Source organism: Colobus angolensis, unplaced genomic scaffold, assembly GCF_000951035.1.
Source record: "Colobus angolensis palliatus isolate OR3802 unplaced genomic scaffold, Cang.pa_1.0 Scaffold259, whole genome shotgun sequence".
Classification (NCBI taxonomy): domain Eukaryota; kingdom Metazoa; phylum Chordata; class Mammalia; order Primates; family Cercopithecidae; genus Colobus; species Colobus angolensis.
Genome location: NW_012115810.1, coordinates 6,128,871 through 6,151,337, shown reverse-complemented (window position 1 = coordinate 6,151,337; position 22,467 = coordinate 6,128,871). Strand labels below are relative to the sequence as shown.

The 22,467-nt window shown below is 42.6% G+C and overlaps 1 protein-coding gene across 2 annotated transcripts in view; it reads left to right on the top strand.

Moving 5' to 3' along the window:
- TANC1 (tetratricopeptide repeat, ankyrin repeat and coiled-coil containing 1) overlaps positions 1–22,467 on the top strand; it is a 273,934-nt gene that overhangs the window by 114,145 nt on the left and 137,322 nt on the right. For both annotated transcript variants that reach the window (XM_011947131.1, XM_011947130.1), the window contains exon 4: positions 17,404–17,601. In XM_011947131.1, the coding sequence (XP_011802521.1) occupies positions 17,404–17,601 (198 nt within the window). The remainder of the gene's footprint in view (positions 1–17,403; positions 17,602–22,467) is intronic.

Here is a 22,467-nt window from a genome sequence, read left to right as displayed (position 1 = left end):
CGCTTGGCTGGAAAGTGTGTGTCTTTTTTTATTTTTTATTTTTTTTTTGAGTGTTTTCTGTGTATCAGACAGTGTGCTATATGTTTATAAATAGTTACATCATCAATAGCTTATTCATAGAGGTCAAAGAACTAGCTTAAGACTACATAGTTACTGAGTGTCACAGCCAGGATTTGAACCTAGTTTGTCTCTAAAGCCTGTGTTTTGGGCGGTATAGCAGCCAGGCTGCTTGGGTTCACCTGCATCTATACAATAGGGATAATAACAGTATCTATGTCCTCTCCATTGTGAAAATTAAATAAATTACAGTGCTTTGTCAACAAGGGCTGTCCCAAATCAGTAGAAAGGGAAAGGGTGGGAGAAGTTAGGGGAAGGTTGAGGGAACCCACCACGGACTCAGACAGTGTCACTTGGGGTAAAGCCAGTGCCCACAATAACAGTTTATCATGCTCATTAATTTGGGATTTCAAAACACAAATGAGAACTCACACCTACCCACCCCCAAGTGCATGTCTTCATCATGTAAAAAGTAAGTTCCCTTTGAAAATATCCTTTTTTGCCCCTATTTTTGTTTGTTTAGACAAATATCTGATTTATAAGAAGTGCATAGGAGGGGTTTTAGTAGTTTAATGAATTTTTAATTGAGAAAGGGTAGTTTGGTAGTCTACTTGAAAATGTTGTCGGAAATTCCCTAAAAACATAGGATTTTGGTGATCTTAGCTTCTGTGTTCCTACTGCCACCCAGATAAGGGGCAGGGCTCTGCAACCCCCAGGACAGATGAGCACCCCATGCCTATACCTCCCTCCCCTAGCTAAGTCCCAGGGCATCTGGGCCTTGCTGGAGACTGGGCGACTCTGAAGGCTCAGAGAGCTTGGGGAGGGTGTTACCCCACCTCTAGTATTTTGGGAGACAGGGAAAGTGAACAGACTTCCCCTTCCCATACTCCTCAGGGTGGTTTCCCTACCAGCCAGGCTTACTACTTCTAGAAGAAAGCAGAGTGTCAGGAAGTCAGACTGCATTTCTGGGCTTAGAAGTAAAGGATGTGAGACTTGTTCAGTATTTGCCATCAGCACAGGGAAAACCCGGAGAGAGTTTGGCTCCAGGACCTGGAGGCTTCTGCCTCGTATGGTCAGAAGGTGGATAGATCTTCCCTCTCTGGCATGGCTTGAACTCTTAAGAGTATGTGGTGCTCCATCTCTATTGATGACCCCAGCTCAGTAACTATACCTGTCCCCTTCCCCCAGCTCCTCCCTGACCCCATGGGCCAGGCCTCAGACCTTCCAGCTAACCGCTTCCCATGAGCCAGTACTCTGATGTTAGCCTATAACCAAAGGAGCTGGGGGATCCAGGCCCAGTGACCAGCCCTTCTCAGCCCACTTGATCAGGGTGCTCCCCATCTGCAGGCAGGAGTCAATACCCTATATGCTACCATCAGACCCTTCCAGAGTCCACCTGCCACCCAGCCCTGCCCTGCCCAGCCCAACCATACCCTGCTCTGCCCCATCTGGGGGTGCCCTGCTCAGAGATGGGCCAGCAGGGCTATACCCAGCCTCCCTGGTAAACAGCGACTAAAGAAACCTCTGAGGTCCTGTTTTCTGGTCGTGTGATGCCAGGCGTGCACACAGGCCCCTTGGGTGTCTGAACAGAAGGGCATGGGAGAGAGGGCCACACCCCTGCAGTCTTGCTCTGCTGGTGTAGCGGGCAGCTGCCCACTCCCACCCGACCCTGTACTGAGGACTCCTGAGTCAGCAGACTAAGTATTTTATAAATTATATCTAAAATACATGTTTTAAACTTGTCAAAAAAAAAAAAAGACGGTGCTTAGGACAGTGCCTGAACCACAGTAAGCATCTTACAAATGTTTGCTTTTATTATAATTTAAGTAATTTCTATACCATTTTGGCTTGTTTTTCTGCTCCTTTACACTCTCCTTTTGACTTTAGTAAGTGGTGGCGTCTAGGATATTCTTTTTTCCTAGCTCACTTGTCTGTGTGGCAAACATGACCCTCGCCTTTCCATCTGGAACAGATGGAGGAAAAAGCCACGGTAAGAGGCAGGTCCTTAGCAGAGTGCTGTAGGGACAGTTGCTGTAAACAGGCTTGGGGGGATATGTGTTCACTAGGAGACAGAAGGGGGCAGGGATATGAGGCCTGAATGCAGAGACCTAAAATCAGAAACCTCTGTGTCTGCAAAGATGCATGCACATCCAAAGAATCAGTGTTCACCTTTGGCTTTACAGGAATGGGCTTTACTGTAATTGTGTAGTGCGGTGATTCCTAAACCTGGCTGGTTCACCCAGGCCCTTGTGACTCAAATTCCCATAAGACCTACTGAATTTAGTGTTGGGGTCCAAGCGTCTATTTTTATTTTTATTTTTATTCTTTCTTTATTTAAGGCAGAGTCTTGATTTGTCTCCCAGACTGGAGTGCATTGACACAATCTCAGCTCACTGCAGCCTCCACCGCCCAAGTTCAAATGATTCTCCTGCTTCAGCCTCCTGAGTAGCTGGGACTACAAGCACCCACCATATGTCCGGCTAATGTTTGTATTTTTAGTAGAGATTAGTAGAGATGGGGTTTCACCGTTTTCATTCAAGACCACCAGGCTGGTGTTGAACTTCTGGCCTCAAGTGATCTGCCTGCCTTGGCCTCCCAAAGTGCTGGGATTACAGGCATAAGCCACCACACCTGGCCTATTTTTTTTTTTTTTTTTTTTTTAAATAATGATTTTTGAATGGTTAGTCATGTTTGGGAGCCACTGATATGCTGTTTGTTCCTGTGTCTCCACAGGGCCTGCCCCCACCAGCCATGTTGTGTGTGACTTTAAAAACTCTTAGAAGATCCCTCATTATCTAGTAAACTGTTCTTGGCAGTGCTGTAAAGGTAAACTTGGAATACAAATATACAAGCAGATGAGTGAAAGGGTTCCATTAGAGAAATAACAAAGGAAGAGTATTTGATCAAAGTAATTTGTCAGTGTATTTTGTTTGGTTCTTATACTTATGTTGATTTCCTTGTCAACATTTGCTTATTTTCATACTGATACTTGCAAGTTAGATACACAAAAAGTAATAGCTATTGAATATAATTTTGATGCTTAATTTACATGCCAATTTATAGAAATTGTTAGAGGGCTCTTTTCCCAGAGTAATACTCAAAAAATGAATGAAGTAAGTAATTCACATTCCATTTTATGTTTGAGAATTCATGATTAGAATGGAATGTTAATATGGTTAGCTGTAGTCAGACAATATTGACATTGTTGCTAAGATATTTTACGAGACGTGTCTTTGAGACTGCTGTTTGGAAAACTGAGCAGTGAATTTTTTTGGGGGGGGTGCTGATGGTGGAATAGGGATAAAGTATACAAAATACACAAGATAGATACAAATAACATATAGAAAAATGCACTCATCAGCTGGGTGCAGTGGCTTACGCCTGTAATCCCAACACTTTGGGAGGCCGAGGTGGGCGGATCATGAGGTCAGGAAATCGAGACCATCCTGGACAACATGGTGAAACCCCATCTTCACTAAAAATACAAAAATTAGCTGGAGGTGGTGGAGGATGCCTATAATCCCAGCTACTTGGGAGGCTGAGGCAGGAGAATTGCCTGGACCTGGGAAGTAGAGGGTACAGTGAACTGACATTGTGCCACTGCACTCTAGCCTGGGTGACAGAGCAAGACTCCATCTCAAAAAAAAAAAAAAAAAAATGCAGTCATTTCATTTTCTTCTTCACTCCTACCTCCCTACCGATACAGGCCTGGGAAAGACCTTGTTATATAGCCACATGTACATGGTGGATTTAGTCTGCTTTTTTTCTGGAATGTGAGCTGAGTTGGTAGTATTTTTGAACGTGTTTTTGTGGGGAAGGAACTTTAAGTACTGCCTAGAAACTTTGAGACATTTTTTCCCCCATAATGATCCCGTTTTCCTTGTAAGGAGCTGAAATAAGATAAATGATAGCAGCTCCCTTTTATTCTCTCCTTTCTCTTGTAATGAGGCCTTTTGGCAGACAGCTTTGCTGACGGGACTGCCAGAGTTTGGATTTGAGTAGTTAGTGAGGGGGTGGTGTACTGGTTCTAGTATTGTTCTAAAAGTCTTTTTCCCTTCCACTTATTTTTCCACCCCCAAAATGTCATCATGTCCAACATGACAGAATGTTCCTGACAATTATCACTCAGGGAAACATGACTTGCTAAATTATCTAAGGCTAAGTCAGACTTTCTTAAACACCAAGCAATGCTCCATGCTCAGTATACACCTTGGTTAGGGAATATGCTATCTGGGACAGCCCAGTGTGGTACTGTGGTTAAGAATTCTGACTCTGGAGCCAAACTGCCTGGGTTCAGTTCTGAATCTGCCACTTTCAGGGTAGGGGATCCTAGGCAACTTGGCCCTCCTCCAAGCCTTGGTTTTCTCATCTGCAGCAAGGGGATAATGACAGTGTTATTTCAAATGGAATGGGGTGAATAATTAAGTTAATGTATTGCTGTGGTTTGTTCCCACCAAAACCTCATGAATGGCTTGGTGCTGTTCTCCTGTAACAAGCTGGAGTTCTTGCTCTGGGAAGACTGGGTGAGTCCTCATGGGAATGGATTAGTTTCAGAGAGTAGGTTGTAACAAAGCCAGGATACTTCTTAGGTTTTCCCCTCTTTGCTCATGTCCACTTCCCCTTTGACTCTCTCTGCTGTGTTGTGATGCATGGGGAAGCCATGGCCTTGCCCTTGAACTTCTCAGCCTGCAGAACGATGAGCTAAGAACTCTCTTTATTAATTGCCTAGTCTCAGGTATTCTTATAGCAACTCAAAATGGACTGATACATAGATGTGAAATGCTTAGCAAGATGTCTGGCACACAAAGGAAGGGCTTAACTACCAGCTTAATCATCATTATTAGGGCAAGTATACACAATGGGCATTGTATTAGTCCATTTTGCATTGCTATAAAGGAATACCTGAGGCTGGGTAATTTATAAAGAAAGGGGGTTATTTTGTCTCACAGTTCTGCAGGCTGTAGTGCCAGCGTCTGCTTTGGTGAGGCCTCAGGAAGCCTTTATTCCTGGTAGAAAGCCTTTATTCCTGGTAGAAAGCCTTTATTCCTGGGAGAAAGCCAAGGGAGGAGGTACCAGGCTCTTTTTAATAAACAGATCTCGGCCGAGTGTGGTGGCTCAAGCCTGTAATCCCAGCACTTTGGGAGGCTGAGGCAGGCAGATCACAAGGTCAGGAGATCAAGAGCATCCTGGCTAAAAAGATGAAACCCCGTGTCTACTAAAAATACAAAAAATTAGCCAGGCATAGTGGCGGGAGCCTGTAGTCCCAGCTACTCGGGAGGCTGAGGCAGGAGAACGGCATGAACCTGGGAGTTGGAGCTTGCAGTGAGCCAAGATCATGCCACTGCACTCCAGCCTGGGCAACAGAGCGAGATTTGGTCTTAAAAAAAAAATCAGATCTCTAGTGAACTAATAGAGTGAGAACTCACCCACTACTGCTGGGAGGGTACCAAGCCATTCATAAGGGATTCACCCCCATGACCCAACACCTCCCACTAGGCCCCACCTAGTGGGGATTACATTTCCACATGAGATTTTGAAGGGACAGACGTTCAAACTCTATCAGGCATACACAACATAAGTAAAGCAGAACTCAATATAAATCCTGTTGTGTTACTCAGGAATGAAACAGTATGTGAAGTTCGAGGATAAGTGGCCTCTGGCAGTAATCTCGGGGCTTGGTGAGTATTTGGGATGGAGAATGGCTTTAGCAGTGCAGTATCCTGTGGTTAGTTGTTGTCCCTGGGTTGGCCTCATTGCACAGCTCTGGGGCACTGTTAACATAGATGTGACATGTTCTGCATGGTGGTCCACTACTGTTGTCATTTCTCATGTTACCTTCAAGAAAGTGCTGTGAAAAAAATGTGGAGTTCTCTGTTACTATAAATTAAGAGGGTGTATTTGGATTGTTTTGAGAAAGTTTAATGTTAAAGCATTAACTGGTTGAGATTGCAGATAGCAGGGACAGTGAGGCTCCTTTTAAGTGCTTTGAAGCACCTAGGGTGAGGCACTGGATCTTGGACCCTGCAGTATCTGTAGGGTGAAGTTGATCCAGAACTTCATTGTGAGAACAATCAATAGGAAAGACCATCTGACATTAAAGAGACCTGGATATGGGCAGTTGGAGCTACGTGGACAAGGGCAAGTGTGTGGCAGGCGGATGGAGCAACAACAGTGGGCATAGCTCGAAGTGCCTGAATAGGGGAAAAGTGAGACCTTCCTGGAAGAGGACTCATGAGAGCAGGAGCCTCAAGAACTTGACAGGTGTCCAGTGCGGCAGCTTGCAGGGAAACCTCTGGAAATAAAAGGAGATGGATATAAATTTGAGTTTCAAATAAATGTTTGCTGGAAAATAAAGTGTATTTTATTTTATAAAACATGTCAGAATATATGTCAAACTGAAAATGTAAAAGAAAGGGGAAAGAACCGTTCATACTTCCACTCCCTTCAAAATAACCCATCATCTTACTGACTTCCTTTTAACTTTTGGGTCGTGTATCTTACTTATTTTTCCATTGTTATCAGACAGCATATAAAAGATTGTGTATAGTAGCTTAAATGTTTTTTCTACATGTTTTTGAAAATGTTCATATGGTAAACTGATTTTTTTTTTTTTTTTCAGTTCCTTGGCAATGAAAGCAGTCATTGTGGTGTTCTGTGCTACTCTGCTTGTTTAGAGGGGTGGGTGGGGGTAAAGAGAGCTTTCCTTGCCCAGCGTCCCAATCATGTGAAAAATGTAAGCTATTGTTAGCGAGTTCTGGCAGGCAGCATCAGTTATTGCTTTAAGGGTCTCCAGATAAAGTAAGAGATTCTTTCTGCACTGTGGGGTGAAGGATGTGGTTCAAAAAGCCCATTTCCTGAATGAGAAGACTGTGGAAGAGGGGCAGTTGAGTGAAGTGCTGGAAGGCCAGAGTTGGGTTATAGAGTTTCTTGTATTTTTTAAAAACCATAATGTCCCCACTGTTGAATAGTGGATTGTTTTTTTCTCTGAAGGAACTTGTTTCTTTCAAAAGGATAAATGGGTTGTACATTTTCTGAGCATTTGAGTATCTGAGAATGTTTTCTGGTTGATATGTATAATAGCCTGGTACAGTTTTACAAGATTTGGCTGTGCTTTTTTTCTCCCTCAAGTTTTGTAGATGTTGCTTTTTTGTTTTTCTGGTTGTTTTTGTTTGTTTGTTTTGAGACAGGGTCTCCTTTTGTTGCCCAGGCTGCAGTGCAGTGGCACAATCATGGTTCATTTCAGCCTCAACCTCCTGGGCTCAAGCGATCCTCCTATCTTTGCCTCCCATAGGGTTGGGATTACAGGTGTGAGCCACCACACCTGGTCAATGTTGCTTTTTTGATTTCTGGCTTTTGGTGTTGGAGGGGAGGGGTCAAGGGTTGTGGGTGAAATTGTGTTCCCCAGAAAGTTACTTTGAAGTCCCAACCCTTGATACCTGTTAAAGTGATCCTGTTTGGAAATGTGCTCTTTGCAGATGTCAGGAAGTTCAGATGAAGTCATGCTAGGTTAGGGTGGGTCCTAATCTAGTATGACTGTTGTCCTTAGAGACAGACACAGAGGGAGAATGTGATGTGATGACGTAGGCAGAGATTTGAGGCATGGATCTATAATCCAAGGAATGTCAAGGATTGCTGACCACACCGGAAAGGAAGAGAACAGCATGAACTAGATTCTCCCTGAGAACCTTCCGAGAGATCATGGCCTTGCCTAACACCTTGATGTTGGACTTGGAGCCTCCAGAAATGTGAGAAAGTAAACTTCTGTTGTTTAGGCCACACCGTTTGTGGAACTTTGTTACGGCAGCCCCAGGAAACTGACACAAGAGTTCTGAGTGCAGTCGGGCTCCAGTGCCTTTCAGAGGCTCCGAGGTTTTGTTTGTATCCTAGTAAAACGCCTTTTTAATGTTTACCTAGAAGTCTGTGATAATTTTTCTTAGGTTTTTAGAAAAATTACTTTATCTTGTGCTTATTTCTTCTCAGAAAGGTTTTTATTTCCCATATCTGTAATATTTACCCACATTGTTAAAATTTTAGCCCCTTCCCTCTGCTTCTTGGGGAAACCTTCCCGAGCTTATTCTCTTTATCATGGACTAGGTTTTCTATAGTGTCAGTTCTCCTTGACTACCTGAAATGTGGATCACGATTTCATTATTGCTTTTTAAATTTCCAGCCTTTCTTCCCTTATCTTTAATAGTCTATAGTATAGATATGTAGTATAGAATGCCTTAGTCTATAGTATAGCTCAAGCTTGTCCAACCCACGGCCTGTGGGCCACATGAGGCCCAGGACGGCTTTGAATGCGGCCCAACAAAAATTTGTAAACTTTCTTAAAACATGATGAGACTTATTTGTAACTTTTTTTTTTTTTTTTTAAGCTCATCAGCTATCATTAGTGTATTTTACGTGTGGCCCAAGACAATTCTTCCAGTGTGGCCCAAGGAAGCCAAAAGAATTAGACACCCCCGGTATGGACTGTCATCAGGAAAGAAACACTCTATGAAGGGTCTAGAGGCCAGGTCATCCTATATTCTATTGATGGTGCCAGGCAGTTCACAGAGTTTTGTTCTCAGTCATCTCTGAGTGTTCAAGAAGATGTTCTCTTTCCTTTCACTAATAAGCTATGTTTTCTCAGTCCCATCATTGATTATTTTGGGTGGTGGTTGGGGGAGGCTTATCAAAAGAGAAAAGATGCAATCAGCTGGGTTTTACTGATCTGGATCTGTTGTTCCTGCTGGTGGGCATGGGGTGGAGATACAGAGGGGCCGACTCCAGGGTCAGGGATTTGCCATCTTCCCCTCTCCACGGTGGGCTGGGCTCTGATGTTTTATAGACTGGAGTGTGGTTAGGCCACCAATTGTTTGTTCCAACAACAAAGGATCCTCTTTTGTCATCTTTAAAATTACCAGGAATTCTTCCCTTTTCTGGCAGTCTCTTCCTTTTGGTATGGTTTGTTTTTTTTTGTACTCGTGAGTTTTCTTACTTTGTACTTAGACATTGTACTAGGGTATTGGGAGAGGCCTTGCCAGGACTGCTAACCAGATGCAGTTTTAAAAAGAAACAGGAATTCATGCATTTATCGCCTGCACCCCACCTCCACCCCTCCCCGCTCCTTGAGTGGCTGTTCCCCATCTTCTCTTTACTTCTCAATTCCTTGGTCCTGTCCTGCCTCATTTCCTTCCTTTTTAGCATCTGCTTTCTTCCTTGTTCTCCCATTACACTCCACCCCTCATGTCTCTCTTCCCCTCTTCCCTCCCCAGCGCAGACTAGATGTTTTCCTAGGGCTTTGGATTATCCATATCCCATGTGAGTGGGCATCTGCAAGTGTGCCCACATCCTGCCACCGAGAGCAGAGATCACCACAACCTGGAAGATAAACAGAAGGGTGGGAAGAGAAGAAATGCCAGCCGACCCAGAGCCCATCAATGACAGGAGTGTGGCAGGCTCAGCACTGCTGGTATCCAACCTTCGGAGCAGGGCACTGGCACTCTTCTTCCTGCCATGCCCGTGTCCACTGTAGTCAGCTGCAAACAAGCTTGCCTCCGAGCAATGCCTACACACATGTCGCTTCGAGCACATGCTTTGTGGAAGAGAGTTTCATTTCACCCTACTTGCCAAGTTAGGCCTTAGTAGGTGGCCCATTTATCCTGAAGATCTTAAAATCGACACATGGCTCAATCCTTGGGAATGTACATTTAAATATTTACAGGAAATGTGCACAGAGGAAAAGATATAAACCATCTAAACGTGTGTATCTTACACCCATGCTTCAGTTGATCAGTTCCCATTCGAACTATGTTCGAACATGGTAGCCACTGCTACTGGTTGGATGTGTATCCTCCTTGAGACCCTCCATGCATGTACAAGTGTCCATGTTTGTATAGATGTAAATGTATTGTGTGTGCATACACACATGTATAGATACACATATATATACACATATACCCTCAAGTAATGTACATTTGGAATGGAAACTTTTATTTTAATAATCTGCATTATTTAGTACAGTAGGCCCTGTAGTTTCTTTTCCCTTTCTTGCAACCTCTTTGTCTTGGGAAGTAGCATAAGCATTCTAGATCTTTTTGACCACCTTCTTTCTTCTGTGGCTCTCGGTCCTGGCTGCACAGTAAAATCACTTGGTGAGCTTTAAGGACCATCGCCTATGCCATTTCCCCAACCAGTTAAAACAGCCTCGCTCAGCAGGGAACAGCGGTCTCTCTCTGTGGAGGGCGTTGGGAACTGCTGCTCTAATCAGGTGTAGCATCAGTCGACCTGGCAGAGCCACGGAATTCAAGCTGCAGTGTGTTCCCCAGGACTGGTGGACCTGGACAAGTCTGTGCTGGCAAGGAAATGTAGAATCGCAAATTCCATGCAGATTGAAAATGAACCCTGCCAGGCTGCCTTCCACCGCAGCTAGCTTGCAACTTCACCCGTCATCGGACTAGGCAGAATGACCGGACCCAGCGCCGCTGTGCCACAGAAGCAGCAGGCCCAAATGCTGCAAGAGTTAATAAATGTCCAGTACCCATGGAAAGGAGAGGATACAAGGGTGCTTGATGACTAAACACCTATCCTGGATCCACTTCGCTTGTATGGTGACAGCATGAGGTGTGACTGAGAGAAGATTAATGATCACTGGGCCTGGGTACCTCCCAAAAGGAGTGCTGCAGGAGTGCTGTGGAGCTAATTAACCAGCCTGCATGAAAAGTGAAAATAGACAAGGGAACAGGGTGCTTTGTTTTGTTTTTTTCCCCTCTGTGGTGGCCCAGTACTGTGTGTAGACCTACATATGCTATTTTTGGTTTTCCTTCTTAAGTATGCAAAATGACGTAATGTTGAAAGCCTCTCTCAGTAGCCTTCTCTAGGGGGATCAATACTGAGACAGTGGACTCTGGATCCCACTGCCTGGGTTCAGACTCAGCTCTGACATATGCCAGAGTGGCCTTGGGCAAGGTACTTGATCCTTTCTGTGCCTCAGTTTCCTCATCTGAGAAGGGGGCTAATAGCAATGCCTAATTTGTGGGGTGGCTGTGAAGATTAAGTGAAATAATACATATAAAGCACCCAGAACTCTGTCCTGGCATCTAATACATCTAAAAAAAAATAAGCATTTATTTTAAATTGCACCCCTCTGGGAGTTTGGGGGGTGGGAGTTTTTCTGAGGTCATTTATTTTTAAAGCACAGAAACTCTTGCATGCTGATATATCTTAAAAGGAAAACTTTGACAATTAGAGAGGAAATGCCAGTCTGTTTACTCATCTGTTTCAGGATAAAGCACATTTGTACGTTTGGTTCTATAATCATTGAGTATTAAGAATAAAACCATGCGGACAGTATTTACTGATCTCTATTTAGATCCCACTTGGTGGATTTTTGAAGACAAGTATACGCTCTCCTATTGGCTAGGTTTCTTGTACCCTAGGGGTTAGCTGCTTTCTTGCCTCTTAGTGGTATTGTTTGAGAATTAATCATGATTGTCTGAATAAGGTTTTTGAAAATTGTTTTCTTGGATGCATTTATTTTGAAAATGCTCTGCCTGTAATTAGGAGATTCTATAAGACATAAAATGGCTTGAAGTGCTTTTAGTTGTAGCCTTCTGAAGGGTTCAAAAATGATACTGGATCTTGTGGAAGAAATCTTTCTGTTTTCTATAAATATAGCGGTGTGTGTGTGTGTGTGTGTGTGTGTGTGTGTGTGTGTATAGTTATGTGGTTATAAAACCTTATGGGGGAAAATGTTTAAGAAACATTGCACTCTTAAGGCGGAGACTGCACAAAAGATGCCCTAACACATTTAATGCCCTAGTTAAATGCTTTGCTCAAGTCTCGTTTTCTGGAGCTGGATAAACAGAACATCTATCTTTTTCTATTCTAAGCTTCTATCGCCCCACCCCACCCCACCCCAGTCACTTCAGTGGCACAATAAATGGAAATCTTATTTCCTGCCTCTGCAAACCTATTTACCTGAGTGTCTAAGTGCACCCTTGCCTTTCTCAGGCCTTCCCTTCCTGAAATATGCTTTTACTTTCATCTCCTTGCCTTCACTGCCCTCATTTTTTAAAGCTGTCTCTAATCCTGCACTCCATGTACTTTAATCTGTGATGTTGGACGTTGCCATTCTGCATAGCTGCCTTTCAATATTCACATCCCAGGTTCATATTTTCTTCCATTTTCGAATTGAAATCCCTTTTCACAGCCTGTAATGGTAAACACATTTTAAAATAAAGAACTATTCTCAAAAGCCATTTCTGCCAATTTATAACGCCTTATTGGATGACTTTATTCCCTTTGATAATTTTGTTATCTTTGCACACTAGGACTTTAACTTATTTGTATGCATATATATTTTTATTTATTATGAACAGAGAGGTTCTTATAGATGTCTGTGTGTCCCCTTGCCCTTTCTGGACTTTTATTTTTGGACTTAAGGGAATTGATGATTTTAAAAGAAGCAAAGGAATGTGTGTGTATATGAGTAGCAGAGACTGTATGTAACCTGCGAAGCCTGAAATATTTACTATCAGACCCTTTGCAGCAAAGTGTGCTGACTCCTTATGTATTTAAAATACTCATTAAAAATGTGTCTGTTTTGGGGATCTCTATCTTTTCCCCCAAATTAAAGCTCTTAAACATGTGAAGTGGTGAGAATGTTAGAGCCTGAGCTGACCATTTGTGGGGAGGTTCTAGCTGTGGTCCCTGTTCCTTGGGGTTACCTCCCAGGCCCCAGTCTCCCATCTGAGACAATGTGATTGCATTCAGTGCTGTGAGATGGAAAGCGTGTTGGGATAGGTGTGACTGTCTGTGGTGTGTAAATGTTCCATGGGAAACACCTGCTAGTGAAGCTGGAGGAGGTAAATTACTGGTCATTGATAACATGGTTTTCATACCCTGGAGAGGTTGCATTGTCCTACCTGGCATTTCTGCCTGCAGCAACAGGAAGGGTGATTGAAATGTGCTTCCCATCACTTTATCAAGGTAGGGAACAAAATAGGTCATAGTTAAAAGAAAACAATAATCAAGGTGGGGAATAAAACAGGTCATAGTTAAAAGAAAACAGTATCTATTCAAGGGGTAAGAAATATGTCAGCCATGCTGCTTGTTGCAGTGAAACATCTTTAATTCCTCTTAAATGTCTTTAAGCTTCTGCTAAGGAATGTGAAATCAACTGGAGAATCTCTGGTGTCATGTTGCCCAGAACCAAGATTGTATTGTTCAAATGGATGCCCCTAAGCAATTTTCACTTTCTGCCCCTGGCATCATTGTAATGCCCTTTGTTTGACCTTAAACCCCCTGCCCTTGTGCAGTTAAAGCTCCTGGCTCCAGAGTGCTGGATCCACCCCGCTTTGTGCTTCCCGTTCATACATAAAACTTCTCTCCCTACTTTGTACCTTTCTAATGAAAGGATACTGGAAGTTAGAGATGTTGCATTGCCTCTGAAAAACAAACCAAACAGAACAACATGTTTGGGAGTGATTATACTGAGATGGTAAAGTGAACTTGAAATGGAAACCCCCCCTCCCACTAACTCTTCTCTTAAGCCTCGTTTTATTGCGGCCTGCATAAAATCATAGTGCTGGAGTCCAGCTGCTCCAAAGGCTGAAGGTCCTCATGCTTACAGCATGCTTTGGAAACTCATCCCCACCACATTTGCAGTTAATGAAAATATTTGCTTTGCTTGTTATAAACAAAGTTTATGGGCAGAATTTATAATTAGGAAACTCTTGAATTCTTTTTCCCTTCAATGCCTAATTTCTCTTGTGTCATGTTGGAGAATTCTAAGTATTTAAGAAAATAAACCTTTTCTCAGTGCTGTTTACTTTATTTCTGGTGGTGGTACATGTATTTCTCCCTTCTTTTGTGTCCTCATCCAAATTAAAGGACTTGAAATCTGGGTTTTTATTTGTTTTTGTATAGGTCAGTAATACTCATGTGTGAGTAGGGGACAGTGCCTTTGTGGCCTGTCAGGCCATCTCACAGCCATTTGACTAGCTGGGTCTGTGATTTAGGCTATGTAAGAACAGCCACAGGGCAATGTAGCTCTCTTCAAACCACATGGAAAACCAGTGTCACCTCTTCAAGGTCCCCCACACGTCTTTTGTGTGTAATGTCCTGTGGCTGTGACCTTAGCGCTTTCCAAGTTCTGGTCTGTCTCCTGGTGTTTCTTGCCTGTACACCCAAGAGTTGGCTGACGTGATATGGTTCTTGTAAGCACAGCACCTGCTTGCATTCTCAATGTGAGAGAGAGGTGGTGATGAGAAAACAACCATCCTTCAGCTTTTACAAGTTTGTCAAGACAGAGGGCATCCGGCCCCACTGCGGGCTGGCATCATAGTGCAGCCCAGCTCTGCCTTAAGATCTGTTTCCTCGCCAGACAGTTGAAGGGAAAGCAGCTGGGAAACCTCGTGACCTGGCTGAAAGCCTTGAGGTGGTTTCTCAAAGATTCCAGGCTCATCCACAGTGCTATAAGACTGGCCCTTGTGGTTCTGGGGATTGGTGACAATAGTATCTTACAGTGCTGACTGGTGAAAGAAGGTGGATGAAGCTTGTCAGGGGGCCCAGCTGGGGGCCATTACTGTCCACATAGACTCTAGGAGGTAAAGGCCTCTAACTCCTGCCTGCTTCTCTCCCTTGAGGACAGAACTTCGTCCTGGGCATTTGCATGAATGTCCTTATTTTTGTAACTCCAGTGAGAGATTTTTGTTTTTTTTGAGATGGAGTCTCACACTGTTGCCTGTGCTAGAGTGCAGTGGTATGCTTTTGGCTCACTGCAACCTCTGCTTCCTGGGTTCAAGCAATACTCCTGCCTCAGCCTTCTGAATAGCTGGGATTACAGGCACCCACCACCATGCCCAGCTAATTTTTTTTGTATTTTTAGTAGAGATGGGGTTTCACCATGTTGGCCAGGCTGGTCTCGAACTCCTGACCTCGTGATTCGCCTGCCTCAGCCTCCCAAAGTGTTGGGATTAGAGGCATGAGCCACTGCGCCCGGCCCTAGTGAGTTTTCTGATCTGTCTTGTTTCTTCAAATGCCGGAAATTTGGGCAGTTAGCGATAAATCTTTAGTTTCCCAAGTGTATAAAAAACACCTCATGCATAGCTAACCCGGGAGTGACTCAAATTATCTGACTTTGCTGACATGCCCATTGTGGGACTTTTCTGTTCACTGCTCTGCTGTGAGTTCCCTTTAAAAGTAAGGCATGTGCCGGCCAGGTGCTGTGGTTCATGCCTGTAATCCCAGTGCTTTGGGAGGCAGAGGCGGGCGGATCACAAGGTCAGGAGTTCGAGACCAGCCTGTCCAACCTTGTGAAACCCTGTCTTTACTAAAAATACAAAGATTAGCCAGGTATGGTGGTGTGTGCCTGTAATCCTAGCTACTCGGGAGGCTGAGGCAGGAGAATCGCTTGAACCCAGGAGGTGGAGGTTACAGTGAGTCGAGATCGTGCTATTGCACTCCAGTCTGGGTGACAGAGTGAGACTCTGTCTCACAAAAAAGTAAGGCATGTGCCTGTCCTATATGTAGGGGGTGACTCTACTTCCCCTTGACTCCTAACACAAAAAACAAGCACAGTGATACCACTTGAAACTTGATGGTTTGGTACGTATCCCTTTTGAGCCTTATACACAAAAATCTGCAAAATTTAGTTCCTGCCTAGCTAGGCAGCTTTCATTTTTCCTTTTTTTAAAATCTAGTCTTTGATTGTGTGTGTGTGTGTGTGTGTGTGTGTGTGTTTGGGTTTGTTTTTGGAGCCAGGAAGGCATGGCAAGGAGTGGTTGGATAGCTTTTCTCACAGAGACTGGTGTTCTTCTGGGAAAGTTTATGCGTCTTTCAAATTCTGCTGTGTGTGACTTAGAGTTTGAAGATGCTTTTTAAGAAGCAGATAATGACTTACATTCTTTCCCTGCACATCCTTAGTTCCATCTTAGTACATACTAAGGAGCGGGAAAGGTAATTGGTGGGGAGAGGCAATCGGAGGAAAATGTGTTATCTGAATACATGAGGACTGGCTGTATTTTTTTTTGGGAGACTAGTTCTAGCCAAGATACTCTTTCTTGTGTATTTTTTTTAACATTGTGATTACATCCTCTCTGCTGCTTGAGGTTTTGCCTGCCCTAGAATGTTGTTAGAAATGCTTGTTCCCTGGTGCCACAAAGAAATAGCACTTGAATATAAATTTGATTATCTCAGCAAGGCAATTTTTACTTTCTGCAGAAAGGGTGCTCATCACAGATGGAACAATGGCGAGAGGGCACCTGGACAGGAGAGGGGCAGGAGTTCTTATTCCTGACGCAGGTAGCCCCTACTGCTGTGTCATTCCCCTATTGGTTAGGGTTGGACCACACAGTCTAAGCTAATTCTGATTGACTATTTTAAAGGCAGTAGGGATATGAGCCAGAATGGTGGGGTAAGTAGTTTAGTGGGAAGGATGGTTAGGAACAGGTAACTAAAGGTGATTTAGGTCAGAGCAGGTGACCGGGATGAGTCAGGACAGAGCAGGTGACCAGGGAACAGGTGTGAACTACTAATTAGGATTGGCAGGAAAGTTGTTTACTGAAACTAGACGCAAGAAGCCAAAGAGAACCAGGAAGTTAAACTTTAAAATGGAGAATCAAAGAATAAGAGAGCTGAACATACTGACATACTGTTTCTTTGAAGAGAAACTTGGGGTTCACCATATTTAACAATGTTTAATTTCATAATAGTAAGCTTGTTTGTCCCCAAACTTGTTTAGGGGTGGAGTGTCAAGCGGAAGCTGCCTAGTAAGTGAGGAATGTTTCCAGTCTCATGACTGGTTTGGGGCTGTTTGAGTTTTAGGAGTGTGGCCCTGTGTCATGGGGAGTGTTGAGTAGATGGGATGAGAGAACCAAGGGATGGTGCTGGGGAGGAATGTGGATGTAGGGTAGACTCTCCCTTAGACTTTTCTTATTAGAGAGGAGCAGTGGAGGCCTGGGAGTTCTGGAAGGGTTGGCATCTGAATCTGTTTTACTGATACCCATGTAAGGGTAGTAAGCCATCTCCTTTTCCTTTTCTGAAATCAAAGCTTCTTGTGGATCATTCATACTTGACCTTGATCTAATCCCAGATCAGTGGCTTCCTGGATCCTTTGTTAGGTATTGAAACCATATCAGGGTAGTGCAGAAAGGCACATGGAGCAGAGTTCACTGGTGCTTGAGTTTTCCCTTGTAGGGTAAAACATTTCAAGAGTAGTGGGGGAAAAGTCATTTAAAAAAATTCAATACACACATCTGATATACAGGAATTATGTTCTGAGAATATAGTTTATAGGAATTAAATTTGCATCAACTTGTAATGAATGGATGGTTTAACCTAAGTATTCCCTCTCTACTCTAGGAGGTGACTTTGGTCCAGAGACTTCTCCAGTCCTGCCCCTTGACCATGGTGCTGACTCTCCTGTGAGCAGTCTTCCCGCAGCAGAGGACACCTATAGGGTGAGCTTGGCCAAAGGTGTCTCGATGTCTCTGCCTTCATCACCTTTGCTGCCTCGACAGTCTCACTTGGTGCAATCAAGAGCAAACAAAAAATCCCCAGGTAAACAGGGAACGAAAGAGCTGCCTTAGTTATATATGTAGTACATGTGTTGAAAATAAGCAAACTTAGTGCCCATGAGAAATCTTCTGGGAGAACATTTTTTCTTTGTCATGGTATCTTGAGAAGAAAGAAATCTTTTTTTTTTTAATTTAAGGAAAAAGTATGGTTTTAATAGATTCATTCTGTTTGGACTGCCAGGCTAGACTTTTATAAAGATTTAAGATTTTGTTATCAGTACTGATGTTAACCAGCAATTTTATTGTTTTCTTGTTGATGAATTAAGGAGCTCTATACAGTTATGGCACCAAATAATGATGTTTCTTTCCATCAATGACAAACTGCATGGATGACAGTGGTCCCATGAGATTGTAATACTGTGTTTTTACTGTGCCTTTTCTATGTTTAGATACGCAGATCCTTGCCACTGCGTTAATAGTTGCCTACGGCATTCAGTATAGTCACATGCTATACAGGTTTGTAGCCTGGGAGCAATAGGCTATGCCACAGAGCCTAGGTGTGTAGTAGGCTGTGCCCCTTGATTTTGAAAGTACACTTGAGAATGTTCGCACAATGACAAAATCACCTAACGATGCCTGTCTTAGAACGTATCCCCATCATTAAATGACACATGACTGTAATCCAAACTCACACGTGGTGGGTTTAAAGGTTATGGAGGTAGGCAAATGTCATCTGACGATAGTCTGTTTATTACTACCTAGTATTATATACTGATGTATTATATTTGATTACATCATCTAGCATTTGAACAGCTATAAAGTTCGTTTGGAAAACTCAGACTTGTAAAGGGGTAAGGGAAAGGGACTTTGGATTATTCCTGTTATACTTTGAAAGTATTTTGGCTTCCCTCTATCAATGTTTTACACTTAACATTACCCCCAAAAACACAAACAGAACTTTGAGAGGTTATGATTTACATGTGAGGAAAGCCTTTCTAAAATGCTGATACCTTGAGTTTTAAAAGTTCTTGGATTTTTTTTTTTTTTTTTTTAAGGTTTGTGGAGTGTTTACAAAAGGCAGGATAATTTGGGGCCCAGTTGATCAGACGCCAGTGTAGGGTTTCTTCTCAATTACATGTAAACATATTCAGAATCTATCCAAAATGTGCCTAGGGCTGTGAAATTGATATCTGTTTCTCTGATTTCCTGGTAATATTTGTATTACTTGAGATGACATATGCCGACTCATTTAGTAGATCTTTGAGGTTTATGTGTGGGTAAATTAGGAGGGCATCCTTAAAGGCTCTGAATGCTAGAAACGGTGCTCTGAATTGGTGAGGGTCCAAAATCTTTTATTGTTGCAGAATTTTCTGGTTTAGGACAACATTGTTTACAATCCATTAATTAGCTGGAACTCAGGAACCTTTTTGGTATGAAGTAATTTCCTGTGCCAAGGAATTTGACCTGTTTATCAGTATTTGGGGAAATTCCTGGAATGTCCGTCCTTCCTTCTTTGCCCTCCCTCACTGCTGTATCTCTTTGTCACATTTCTTCTCTTCCTTCAAATCATAGTTCCCACACTGCCTGTCATACTGGGTTATCCTGATTGGAATTACTCTTTCCGAAAAGTATGCACAGTATTTTACTTTTTCTTTATTATCAGGTATGTCATTTGTCTTTTTCCCCTGAATTAGTGTGTATATTGACCAAAAAAAAAAAAAAAAACACTTTGCTTGGCTACACTTTAGTCACGCTCCTCAACTTTCTCCTAGGTCCGTGTGTGTGTGTGCACATGCACTTTCTTATAAAATCCAGGTTTAGCTAAGAAGCATGCTACTGAGTTTAGCAAGAATGCCTCCCCACCCCACCCAAATCTGATTAGATTCCTCATCCTCCACCATCTTCCAGGCGACGTCTGGTCACCCTGACCTGTCTTTAGCAAGAATTGCCTTCCTACCCCTGATGTTTCCTCTTAGTAATTTTTCATGCACCGATCCCTACCTTGTTCCTTGGCTATAAATTTTCGCTTTCCCATGCTGTATTTGGAGTTGAGCTCAATCTTTCCCTACCTGCAAAATCCCACTGCAGTGGTCCCTATATGTGTTAAGATGGTCCTGAATAAAATCTGCCCTACTATGCATTAAAAAGTGTCACTGAGTAGTTTTTTCTTCTTAAAAACATTATGTGCTTCCTGTGTCTGATGCTTGAGGACAAACAAGATGTCTTATACCTCATCTCTATAAAATAGATAATAGAGATAATTCAGAAACTATCGATATTCTTAAGGGATCTCTGGTGAAGGTAATGCCAAGTGCAGAGATTTCTGGACAATTTGCCTACCTATAGTCTGTGCTACTGCAAATGAATTAATATTGCTTGAGCGTTAGGACTGGGGAACACCTGAGAGACTTCAGGGAAGACTGCACTTCAGATATAATTTTATTGACAAATTCAGTGTTTTAGTGGGACTTTAGGTAGGATTGAATGGCATGGCAAGCCTCGAGAGTGTGGCTACCCGGAAAGGTTTCATGGAGGTTACAGGCATGGAGGCAGAAGAATCCCTGTTAAGGCCGTGTCTCCTTATATGTGTGTGGACATTAGTTGTTTTCCTTAAAGAAAATATCAAGTTTTTCTCCGTAGGAATTCTTTGCAAGGCCTTAGAATAGAAGGAGGTTAGTAGTTCTGAAACATACAAGCTTTTAATGGATTTGGGATGTTCTCTCTATTAGATGTTTTTGGTCCAAATGATAATTAAATAAACTAAGCAGATACATCTCTAACAGAGCAGTGCTTGTTCACTGCCCAAATTTGTACAGCAAATTAGTGTCTCACAGTGGTAATTTGGCTTCATTATCTTGGTAATTTTAATTGGAAAAGTTTAGGGCAGGGATGCTGTTTCAAAATGGCAGTGACTTAGTACATCAAATAATGAACAATATTTTTTTTCAGTGTGTAACACAGATTTCTGCTTAAACCATATTGTTGGTAAAAGTATCCAGAGCTCTAATATTCTATCTGCCTGGTTTTAATAAAAAAAAAAAAAGAAAAGCTGACATATGGTTGTGAATGTGCACTGGATTTAAAAAGACTCATGTATTTTAAAAGCTAGCACTGTTGCTGCTAATGATGGAGTCAGTACAGTGTGTCTGCAGCACTCAGAGGTATGGAGCCACTCCCGTCCTCTCTTTCCAGCCCGGCCCCACAGTGGATCATGCTCCAGGGTTGTGCCATCGTTCAGACCCATGCTCTGAAATTACCTTGATGACTTCTGTTCTGATTTGTAAGACGCCCCCCACCCCCACCAAGTCCTCTCTTGTTTAAGGCTAAAAAGCAAAAACAAAAAAATCAAACTTGTTTCACTTGTTTGTATAGAAATTCTTCATTAATTGATGCTAATCCAGAAACTGTCAGGGACTGGAACAATTATTCTTGCAAGGATCAAATACTCCAAACTCCTGTAAGTAGACACTCTGAACAACACAGCATGTATTAATAAAAATATGTATGTTAATGCAATTGATGATTACTTCCTGGATCTTGGGAACTGTGGGCCAGAGATAATTTAACTAACCTTGTGATAATGTGTGACCCTGCATGTTACATGATTGCGTTTCTTACTTTCCATTCATATTGAAGTTATTATTTTTATTTACTCTTCTGCCACCTTCCTCCATTTATTTGTCTTTTTTTTTTCGTTGTTAGAAGACTGTTTTCTGAGTATTGTTTCAAAACTTTTGTTTTTAATGGTAAATATATTTTCTGTTAATGAAAACAAGGACCAGCATCCATTAAAGTACTTCTGTGGCAGTTGCAAGTCTTTTTGGATTAAAATTCATCTATATTTGTAACGTGTGCTGTTGTTTTCCAGAGAAGAGAAATGTTCATTTCCTGTGATTTATTAGTAATATCATTAGATACTTTATAAAGTATCTGCATTTATTTTCCCAGATCTCTCTGGGCCCATTATCAAACAATCAAAACATCATGCATAAATGAGAAGCAACACTTTGAAATGTTGTGATGGAGTAAGACAGCAGGTGGTGACAAGTGGGTGTTCCTGCCCTACCCCGTGTATGGGGACACTGGAGAGTGCCGGCCACTTCTGCTTCTGCTGGTTCTGGTTCCACTTCTGTCCCACAGTGGACAGAGCTGATGTCGCAGTTCTGAAAACTTCTCTGCCTCTGTTTTGTTAAGGGAAAAACCGCAAAATTGACAGCCTGTGTAGTAGAAGCCATATTGTCTCTTTGATTCTTGGACCATGAGTTAATGTCTGCGAAGGCACTCCCTTCCCCAATCCGCAAGTATTTCATATAGAAAACCTGGAAATCCCATCGATAAAGAACTACTGTGAACATTTTTTCTTCTAGTCTTTTGAAAAACATCTGCTCCACCTAAACCTGAGACCACATTATGTAACCCTCTTGTGTGCTGCTTGTGTCACTTAAGTTTATTGTTTTGAGACAAGGTCTTGCTCTGTCACCCAGGCTGGAGTGCAGCGGTGCTACGAAGGCTCACTGTAGCCTCAACCTCCTGGGCTCAAGCGATCCTCCTACCTCAGCCTCAAGTAGCTGGGACCACAGGCATGCACCACCATGCCCAGCTAATTTTTTTCTTTTTTTTTTCCCTAGAGATGAGGTTTTCACCATGTTGCCTAGTTTTGTCTTGAACTCCTGGCCTCAACTGATCCTCCTATCTTGGCCTCCCAAAGTGCTGGGATTATGGGCATGAGCCATGGCACCCAGCTCTCACTTAATATTTTATCATGAGCAATTTCCAGTTTACTTGAAGAGCTTGATATTTGTTGTCCATTGTTTCAATATCTTATAATTGATTTTTAAACATTTCTGATTGTTGGATATTCACTGTTTTTCCTTTTTTTTTTTTTTTTTTTAAGGTTTGTGGAGTGTTT